Here is an 11,145-nt window from a genome sequence, read left to right on the forward strand (position 1 = left end):
CCATGAATAAATGACAATAGAGTGAATTTGCCTGAGTTTCTGTCTTCCACCCTTCAAGTCAAAGAACACAGCATGGAAACTGTCGAATCTTCACACAACAGCTACTCTTTTATAAAATAACCTGTTTGAGATGTTAATTTAACAACAAGGAAAAGCCAAGCCCTGCTTGGCTTTTCGAAAAAAAATTGGACTTTCGAAAAAAAATTGTATATTAATAACTTTGCACAAATATTTGAAAGACAATTTTAGCTAGACAATTTTAGAACTTCGCAGAAATAAAATAGGCAGATAAATACTCCAGCAAACATCATCAACCGGCAGCAGGGGTATGTTAGCCCGTGGTCTCGTGAAAAATGTTATCTTCTCCCTGGGTGGGCATGGAAAAAATAATGTTAGAAGGTGATATGCAGACACTGAAAGCTGGCAGGAAGCTCTCATATCAATGATGGCTTTCCTTGTTCAAAGAAGAATCAGAATTTGAATTGCCATAATATATGTTCGTATACAAATTCTCAAAATTTTAATAGAAGTTATGATACTCCTAGGAGGGCAGGGATTTATCTCCAGTGGCTGGAAGAGTGCCTGCTACATAGTGTTAACTCTTGTTCTATCAACAAATGAATACATTTTAAAAATATATCAATAGATGAATTCTAAATCAAAACTGAAGGAAGTGGTTATAATATCTTGTGTTATTTTATGATAAGGACATAAAAATTACAGGTATAGAAAAAAACAAAGCTAAAAGTCAGGCACAAAGTAGTATGGATAGAACTGTGTTAACTGCGGCTGTATAAAAGAACAAAACCATGCAAAACTAATTTATGTCATTAGAATTCAACACAGTGTTTAAGGAAATTTGCAGAGTAATCTGGAAATGCTGATAATGTTTTGATTTCTGTCATGTTCAGTTTATGAGAACTCACTAAACTGTCTTGGTAAGAAAAGAACATTTTCCTGAATATAGAGTATGCTTCACTCTAAATTTTAAAAAGCAAAGATAACACATACTGTACATATGTAAATTGCTGTTATTTATGATCATAAACATAAAAGATGTTACAAGAGCCGGTAAGTGAATTATGTTTATTAGATGAAATCAGTCATGAAAAAAATAACAGGTTAGGTAGTAACATGTGGTATGTTAATTCTTAATAAGCTGAATGCAAAATTAAACAAAAATGATCACACCTGGCCTTAATTACAGCTCCACAGAAAATAAATCAGGAGAAAAATCGCACAATGCTAACAGCAGTGGGGATTCCAGCTTTGTTCTCGACTTCCTTGTGGGTCTCTCTCAATACTTACTTTACTCTTTATAATGACAAAGGTATGACAGTAAAAATCAAGCGCGAGAGTGAGGCCTGGGCTTCTCCCCACCTGAACGTCTGCACCCACCTGGATGGGCTCTTTGAGGTTCCGCCCGCGCAGCTGGCACACCCCTTTGGAGGCCTTCTTCAGCGTCTTCTCAGCGGCCTGTTCTTGAATGGAAGTCAAGTTTGGTCTGTCTCGTCTGGAACAGCAACGCGGGGTGAACCAGACGGGTTTGCTTCCAGTTTTAAGGAAGAGCGATGGAAGCCCCTGCCAGCTCCGGGCACCGGGAGGCGAGAAAGGCCCGGCCGCCTGCCCCCTCCCCGCGTTGGCGGGCCGGGGCCTCACCTGCCTCTCGGCCTCCCGCAGCAGGCTCCGGAAGCGCTCGTCGCGCAGCAGCCAGGCCGGGGGCTCGGCGTGGCCGCGGAGCTGGGCGTCCTCCAGGCGCTGGCGCAGCTCGCGCAGGTCGCACAGCTCCTCGGTCAGCTGCCGCTGCCGCGTCCGCGACGCCTGGAGGTCCAGCTCCAGGTCCAGGGACGTGCGCGCCGCCAGCGCCGCCAGGGAGGACCTGCAGGGCTGCGAGACCGCGGCCGTGAGCGCGCCCACCCCGCCCGCGCCCTTCCCGCAGCTTCTTCCCCGAGTGACCGACCCCACTGGAGAGAGACAGCCGCAGCGTGGCCCGACGCCAACACAACACGGATGGGGGCCACACGGGTTCAAACCTCCACTCCGGTAACGAGCCAGTGACAGCAAGCTGCCCGCTGTAATGACGACCTAGGCTTTGGCTAAAGCGCAGAGAAACAGACCCTCTCACACGGGGCGTCATCTTTCTCAAGTGCTACTTGACAATATAAGCAAGAGCCACAAAATGTTGTGTTTTCTTTGGTTCTGAAATTTCATTTGACTTGCATCTGAAAGGCACAGCTGATGATGTGCAAAAGCTTTATAACAGAAAAATTCCTAAATCCCTGACAAGAGAAAAGTGATCAAATACATTATAAGGCCCGCAGAAAACGCAGCTACTGTAGAAAGATGAAAAATAGACCGACATGGCAAAATCTTAATGGCCTACTGTATAACGGGAAAAAAGCACGTTATAAACCACGTTGAGGGCTTTCTGGTTAAACACACACAAGCTGTCAAAAACGTTCCTCCCCAGGGAATTCCCTGGTAGTCCGATGGTTAGGACTCCCCGCTTCCAATGCTGGGCTGCAAATTCAATCCCTGGTCAGAGAACTACAACTGCAAGCCGCACAGCGAGGCCGAACATCAACAACAACAAAAAACGCTCGTCCCCACACACGCCTGAAGTAAGCAAGTGTCCTGTTTTCAAGAAAGCTCTAAGATGACAATAGAATTTTGTACACGGAGCTGAGAGCAGTACTTCCCACGCCATGGCTAACAACGCTGGGGAAGGCAGTTAGTGCAACAAAATCACAACTCCACGAGCCTATCAGCGTTGTTGGGAGGACTGAATAACTGTATGCGTTTTACACACCCCTAACACTATTTTGCACATATACAGAAGTTAAATGCAAATCTAAGTGACTTAATAAACACAAACTCATTTAAAAGCTCTCCTGAATTCATAGTAGAGCTCACTGGTTCCCAACCACGGGTGACTTGGGCCCTCCGGGGACATTTTTGGTCGTCACAACTGGGGGAGGGGGTGGTACCGGCAACTAGTGGGTCAAGGCCAGGGATGCAGCTCAGCGGCCCACAGTGCACAGGACAGCCCCCAACAAAGACAGACTTAGGCCAAAATGCCAACAGCATGGCTGCTGAGAAATACTTTTGTTGCTGAGTTATGTATTTTCTTATCACTCTCAGTCAGCGGCTACTCTAAATACAACCACCACAAGGAGATCTGGGAATTTCTTTTTCTTTCACAGAATTCTTGCCCGGGAAGGTCAGGGAACCACTACCTTACAAATTAAAAGGAGCAAAACTGTGTAAACTGGCGTGACGTGGAGAAAAACTCCGGTGTATATAAAGGAAAACTGTAGAACAGTCCTATGTAGGAGAATGTGCCACGGTGAAAGACCCAAATTTTCTAAACTGTATATACTCCCTTGTCAAAAAAGAAAGAAGAATCTCTCATACAGAATGGCTGTTTATTAATTTATTATATTTTAAAATGTAAAGATCATGTATTATCTTAGATTATGACATTATCTTAGGAAATTAACAAATACTGGTAACATTGACATTACATACACTTTTAAAAATTATATCTAAGTAAACAAGGAAATAAACATATTACCTTTCAATTAATCTTACCTAAAATATTACCCCTTCAGGTTTGTGGAAATAACTCCCAGCGTACATACAGACGGCAGATTAGTCTACGTGGCACATACCTGCTTATAGCGAAGGGTTCGTCTTTCCAAAGTGTTTCGGACAAGGGGGGACTTGCGGGCCAGCATTGAACTGTCGCTGTCACTACGATAAAGCTACACCAAAAAGACGGAGGTTCAGAAACACTTCCTCAAGAGTTCAACATTCATTCTCTGTGTACTCTGAACTGGATTATTTTGTTTCTCGTGCAGGTACTCGAACAGTTATGACGTTTAGAGCTTTTACCAAGACTTTGGGTTTCGCGTACAAGAAAACCCCACACAAGAGTTTCAGGCCAAACAAAGACAAACCAAATAGCAGACCAACCCCCGGCCCCACCCCTGCTTCAGGTCCATCAACCGAACCAGCTGAGGTTTTCCAGGCTAATCGCGCAACACAATTTCGGTCCTATCAATGCCAACTGCCACTTGGTACGGTGTGACGCTCATGAAAACCCGCACTCCCCTCAGCGCTTTTCACTTTTTATCAGTCATTCTCATTTGCTGTGTTTCTAGCTTTGGCAAGAGCTGGGAAGAGTGGCGTTCCAGATAAGAGCCTCGTTCCTGGCAGGAGGACAAGCCCACACCACTAACACCCACCCTGCCCGTCAAGGGAAAAGGCCTGTCTTTAAAAAGAAAAATAAATAATGCCGACTTCACGGGAGCCGAGACGTTACGTATTTCATTTGGCGGCAGGTTTTCATTTCAGGATCAACATGTATCTGTGTGAAAGCAAAGTCCTGGCCTTCACGGCCTTACTTTCCATGCCAGTGAACCCCAGATAGCTGGAAATGTTGCAGCACTGCACTTACGTGCCTCCCAGTCATCACAAACATATATAAAAACGGAGGCCTCTAGAAGCATCGCCGGTCAGTGCGTGTGCCTTTGTGCTGGGCACAAAGCACAGTGCAGGGGCTGGAGGCCTGTCTCTGGGGAGGTGAAGGGCTTCCTCCTTCACCGCCCCGTCCTCCTCAGCAAGCAGGCGGGAGGCTGCTCCACAGGGGTTCAGCAGGAGTCTAGGATAAGGAAGGATGGCCTTCGATCAGGCACCTCCAGCCGCGTGATGAAGCATCAGGCCCCACAAGGCCGCAGCCTGATGGGGCGGGAGTGCCCCGCCTGACCCTGGGCTGCCCGGGGCAGCGCGACCGGGACACCTCACTGTGTGGGGAGAGGAGCTGCAGGCCTCGCAAACGTGGCCACTCGGGCCCCAGCCCCTGTTGCTCCCTCCTGTGAGTAAAGGATTCCCTGCCCAAGAAAGATGGGCTCCCTGCTCAGCTCCTGGGCAGTGACCTGTAAGTCCCTAGAACGTTCTAAGTGTCTCTGTTTACCTGGGGACCTTGGCCCGGCCGCACAGTCTCTGCTGACAATGTGAGGGGGGCCCTGGGCCACCAGCTTGACCCTGGAGGGGCTGCAGACGAAGGTCAGCCACGCCGGCCACGAGCTGTGCCCCGTGACCACCCCTACAAAACCCCTGGGCACCAAGCCTCCGGTGAGCGTCCCTGGTCGGCTGTGCTCCGGGCACGCTGCCACTGCTCCGGGAAGTGAGAGCTGCCGCACAACTCCGCTGCGGGAGAAGGGTTGGAAGCTCCGCCACGTCTCTCCGGAGCGCTGCCCGACGCCTCTTCCCTCTGCGCGTCGGTCTGCACCCCTTCCCTCTGCGCGTCGGTCTGCACCCCTTCCCTGCGGCGCACCATCATTGTGGATACGACGGCTTTTCTGAGTTCCGTGAGTCCTAGCCAATTTCTGAGCCTTAGGGTGGGCCTGGAGACCCCTCAGTGTCTCCCACGGAAGCCTGAGGGTCTGCCTCTCTCATATGATCAACCTCTGGCTTTGCCCTAATGCAGCGGCCCCTTGGTAGCCCTTTCAAGGGAAGATGCTTTCTCCAACGAGCCCCGTCAGAGGAGCGGGAGGGTCACAGCTCTGCTCGAGCCAAACGGCGCCCCAGTGTGCTGCGTCGTGAGCACTTATCCTCAACAGCGCCTCGTCTCTGCTAGTCCGTGCCGTCACTGTCACACGGCCACGGCCGGCCAACCTCCAACCTGCTGTCCTGTCTCCACGGACCACAGCAGGTGGGGTCTCCCCCTCCACCTGTCTCAGAGTTCTCAACCCTGCGTGCAGATGAGGATCTGCCGGGAGCTCCAACCCTCTGCTGCCCAGCCCCACCTGCGACCGATGAAGAATCCTTCCAGGCAGGTGGCAAAGGACTCCCGACTTACTCTGCAAATGTACTGGCTTCGCGCTCCGGGCGAAAAAGTCTGGGAACGGACAACGGGGCTGCTCCGCGTGAAGGGCGAGCCGTGGGCCCTGCGGCCGGGCCTCCCCTTCGGCAGACTCGCCACCTCTTCCGGGAAGAGATCTTCTGTGTTGGTTTCCTTATCAACCTAGATAGTAATTTATTGTTTACCACGACTCTTTCTAGAACACAAGCATTAAATTAGTGGAGTCACCAAACAACCTTGCCATTTCCACTGGAGCTCTAACTGGCATTTCACATTTAATAAGTCTAAACGTGAATTTCTGTACTCTACCAAAAGTTTTTCATTTGTTCACGCAAAAAAATCTTAGTGTCATCCTGGACTCCTGTCTTTCTCTCACACTCCATTATCTAGACCAAGAGAAACTGCGTTGGCACAATTTTCAGAATTACAAGTATTTTGCACATGCATGAACCTAGAGCATATTAGGCTTAGTGAAATAAGTCACACAGAGGAAGACAAATGCTGTACGGATTCACCTATATGTGGAATCTAAAAACACAACATAACTGAACAAACCTAACAAAACAGCAGCAGAGTCATAAATCCAGAGAACAAACGGGATTGTCAGACGGGAGACAGGTGATGGGAGGAAAGAAATAGGTGAGGGAGATTAAGAGGTACAAACTTACAATCACAAAACAAATGAATCACAGGTATGAATATACAGGGTGGGGAACGGAGCCAATACCTGCACACTATCTTTGTGTCGTGACAGATGTTAACTCGACTTACTGTGGAGATCACTCTGACATGTACAGAAGTATGTTGCATAACAGGGACTAACAAAGTGTTGTAGGTCAGTTATATTTCAAAAACCAACAAGCTCACTGAAAACAGACAAGATCTGTGGTTACCAGAGGTGGGGATTGGGGGAGGGGGAATTCAATGAAGGCAGTCAAAAGGTACAAACTTCCACTTACAAGATAAACAACTACTAAGCATGTATGTACAGCATGATAAATAGAATGAACACTGCTGTATGTTATATATGAAAGTGGTCAAAAGCGTAAATTCTAAGAGTTTTCATTACAGGAAAAATATTTTTTTCTATTTCTGTAATTTTGTGTCTATGTGAGATGATGGATGGTCACTAAACTTACTCTGGTATCATTCTAACATGTATGTAAGTCCAACCGTTATGATGTATACTTTAAACCTACGCAGTGTTTATGTCAATTATATCTCAATAAAGTGAAGAGAGAAAAAATCAGCTGTTTTTTGACCCCTTGTCACCAACCCTTCATCCAAGTCACCATCATCTCCTACTCAGCACATTAGTGCTACACACTTCTCATTGCCCTGCCTGATTCCATGCCTACCCTCCCCTTGAGTCAATTCTTAGTGCAATTATGGAGATCCCCGTAAAACTGAAGTACAATCACGTCACCCCTGGCCTCAAAACTACTCCTCAATTTCCTACCCCTTTCAGAAAAAAAACAAGAGTCCTGAGTGGACCCTACATAATTTGGCCCCTTCACTAACTCTGCTCTCAGCTGTGACAACTGCTTCTGCTCATCGCCCCAGCCCCATGCTCCTTGCTATTCTCTGACCATATTAGGCCTTCCACCTCAGTGCCTCAGTGCCTCATGCTCTTCCCCAGCTCCTGCACTTCCTTCCTTAAGGTCTCTACTCAAAATTCACCTTCTCAGAGATGCCTCAAAATGACCACCATTCCTAAAAATCTAAACCCTCATGATATTATTTGTTCGTTAGCCTCTCTGTTAAAATGCTTTCTTAAAACAGGGTGATTTTGCGAAAATGGTGAACTAGGAAGCTCTAAGTCCTGGTTTCTTCATGGAAACATCAAAAAGCACTCAACTATACCTCAAAACAAAACAAAACCATACACTGCTGAATAGACCCACAGGAGCTCTGCAAACAATCGCAGTCTTTAGTGAGCAAATGAATGAAGAAAAATGATAAAATATTCAAAGTGAAAAAATATTCAAGTGGTAGGAAAGTTTACAGCATTTCATTTTTTACTAACCCTTGACCATGGTCTTTTAACTTAGAGGAGACAGCAGCCTAGTTCCCAATTCCCTCCCTTAAACTAGAAAAAGTAGGGTAGACCTTACTTGTAACATTTTTACATGTTAGGGAGCTAAAGGTTTGGACTAGTTTTGCCTCACTTGAATCTCAGGTGCAGGAGAAGCAGCATGGCCCATCTTAGTCATAGAAAAGGATCAGAAGCAGCAGGCGGGACTCCTGAAAGCTGCTGCTGGACTGACCTACTGGTATAAACATACAATAGACCACAAAAAGCCCTACAATAAGCTGGGTACACACAATCTGGAAAATTGAGCCTTCAAAAATTGAGCTATTTATATAGGGGAATTGAGGAAGCAGAAAGCGGGGTCAGGCAACACACGCTGAAGGAAAGACTCAACACACACTGACGGAAAAAACTGGGGAGGTCATAAGCTTTCACTTCAAGGTGATGTCGAGGCTCACAGTCTGCAAAATCTGGGAAAAGTGCCTGTTTTTTCAAATGTGCAATTTTCAACAACAACCAAAAAAAATCACAAGGCATAGAAAGAAACATGGAAAGATGGCCCATTCAAAGGAAGCAAATAAAGCAACAGAAATCATCTCAAAGCAAGCACAGACAACAAACCTACAATTTCAAATAATTGTATTAGGTATGTCCAAAGAGCAAAAGGAAAAAAACATGGACAAAAAATAAGGAAATCAGGAAACAATATATGAATAAAATAATAATGATGATAATGAGTAAAAGATATAAATTACTTTTTAAAAAAGCAAAGCTGGAGGTGAAAAAAATAAAACAAGTGAAAGAAAAAATTCACTAAAGAGGTAAAATGACATATTTAACTAGATATAAAAACAAGAGGCAAACTGGAAGACAGGACAATTGAAAAGAAGGAATCCAGCAAACAAAGAAAAAGGACTGAAGGAAAGTGAACACGGCCCATAGGATCTATAGGACACTGTGTCAGTGGACCATTATGGGATCCTTATAAGGAGAAAAGAGAAAGTAGTAGAAAGATTTTTTTGAAGATATAGGAAGACTTTCCACATTTGACAAAATAGACATATAAATACAAGAAGCTTCACAACTACAAGTAGGATAAACTCAGGGTGACCCACAACAAGACACATTAGTATCAAACTGAACAAAGATAATGATGTAACACAGAAAGCAGCAAGAGAGAAATTCCTGGACACATTTAAGGAAACCACAGTAAGATGATAAGGAGAAGCGTGGAGGACACAGGCAATTAGAAAAGTTGTCTGAGGACGTTTCTTTCCTAGGACTGGGCTTGCTTTGATTCCTGTTACCAGTATATACAGCTGCCTTTAAACGTCTTAATATAACTAAATTCTCACCCTGGTTCTTTTCTGGATCGTATTTTCTGTTATATTCATCTGCCTATAACCTCTTATTCCTGGCTGACAGCAGGACTGCAGACCCCCTGCGGCTCTAACATACTGTGGCACCAGCCCTGATATATGTGGCCTCAAAGCTGATATCCAAACTATACCATTAGTGGTGTGAGTCTGGCAAGACAAGAACCAGCCCTTACGGTAGTCCCCAGGTAAGGCAGAACACTGTAAGCAGGTTCCACTCATTACCTTTGCCTAAGAGAAGAAATGAGAATTGGCATTTTCTTCCCAAACACGCTGTGCTACATTGGAAAGGGTCTGGGATAAAGGTGAGCAAAATGGCATGAAATTTCCTTCTGTTTTGAATGCAGCTTTTCTTGATTAGACATGTACTTGGTTCTTAACTCATTTCTAAAGTTCTTATAAACTATTTTGACCTGTATATTATATATTTGATGTTTCCATGGGGGAAGAGAGCCTAGAGTTTCCTCGTCTGCCATCTTGTTGATTTCTCACTCTGAGGATTATTATCAGTGGCTCTGGTACACGACTGAAGTGAAGTTGGTGTCAATTCAAATTAGGTTGTTGTAACTTTAGGATCCTACATGTAATCCCCATGATAACCACACACACAAAAAAACCTATCACATATACATACAGGGAAATGAGAAGGGATACGAAACATGTCAAACAACCAAAAAATCAACTAAATGTAAAAGAAAGAGGAAATGGAGGAAATCATGGGCAAAAAAACCTGTAAGATACAGAGAAAACAAGTAACAACACAGCAACAGAAAGCATCCTTGTAAGAAATTACTTTAAATGTAAAGAGACTAAACTCCCCAAAGACATGCACTGACAGAACACATAACACAGAAACCAACAACATATTGTTCAGGAGACCCATTTTTGATCTAAAGACACAGATAGCTTGAAAGTAAAAGAAAAAATATTCTGTGGAAATAGTAACCAGAAGAGAGAAGGGAGATATACAAGCCAAAAACCATTACAAAATGCAAAGATTGATATATATGTCAATTTAATATTGACATATTGATGAAAAGTCTATTGATAAAAATGTCAATTCCTCAGAAAAATTTAACAATTATAAATACATTTGAACCAAACGTAAGAGCTCTATAGTATGTGAAGCAAACATTAATATGAGGTTTGCTATGGATTTTCAATACATGGACTTTAATATGTTGAGGGATTTTATTTCTACTTAAGTCCTTGAGTGTTTTGACAATGACGGTGGTCAAATCATTTTTTCTTCAGGTGTTAGTTTGCCACAGCTGCTCTTAAAAAGCAGCACAGTGTCTGCTCTTACATTTTGGGGTAGATTGCCTCTGTCCTCTTCATTTATTTGGTCTTGTAGGTTTTTACCCTGCTCCTTCATCTGTGCCGTATTTTTTTGCCTTCTCTCTTTTTTTTTAATGAGTGGGATTGTGTTCCTGTCTTACTGGTTGGTTGGCCTGAGGCTTCCAACACTGGAGTTTGTAGGCTATCGGGTAAAGCTGTCTTGGTGCTGAGATGAGGAACTCCATGAGACCTCACTCTGATGAATATTCCCTGGGATCTGAGGTTCTCTGTTGGCGGGAATGTAAATTGATACAACCACCATGGAGAACAATACGCAGGTTCCTTAAAAAACTAAAAATAGAACAACCATACGACCCAACAATCCCACCACTGGGCATATACCGTGAGAAAACCCTAATTCAAAAAGAGGCATGTACCACAATGTTCACTGCAGCTCTGTTTACAATAGCCAGGACACGGAAACAACCAAAGTGTCCATTGACAGACGAATGGATAAAGCAGGTGTGGCACATATATACAGTGGAATATTCCTCAGCCATAAAAAGAAACGAAACTGAGTTACTTGTAGTGAG

General features: G+C 44.7%; 1 protein-coding gene across 1 annotated transcript; it reads right to left on the reverse strand.

Moving 5' to 3' along the window:
- Window positions 1-502: 502 nt before the first annotated feature.
- On the reverse strand, window positions 503-8,070 carry LOC117310639 (protein WWC3-like). The gene is given in 6 exon segments (XM_073799782.1): window positions 503-1,485; window positions 1,487-1,513; window positions 1,660-1,887; window positions 3,672-3,764; window positions 5,864-6,028; window positions 8,035-8,070. Coding segments are annotated over 6 exon segments (789 nt in total). The 3' UTR covers window positions 503-1,245.
- Between the last annotated feature and the right edge of the window lie 3,075 nt (window positions 8,071-11,145).

This window comes from Tursiops truncatus (genome assembly GCF_011762595.2).
Source record: "Tursiops truncatus isolate mTurTru1 chromosome Y unlocalized genomic scaffold, mTurTru1.mat.Y SUPER_Y_unloc_1, whole genome shotgun sequence".
In the NCBI taxonomy this organism is placed as follows: domain Eukaryota; kingdom Metazoa; phylum Chordata; class Mammalia; order Artiodactyla; family Delphinidae; genus Tursiops; species Tursiops truncatus.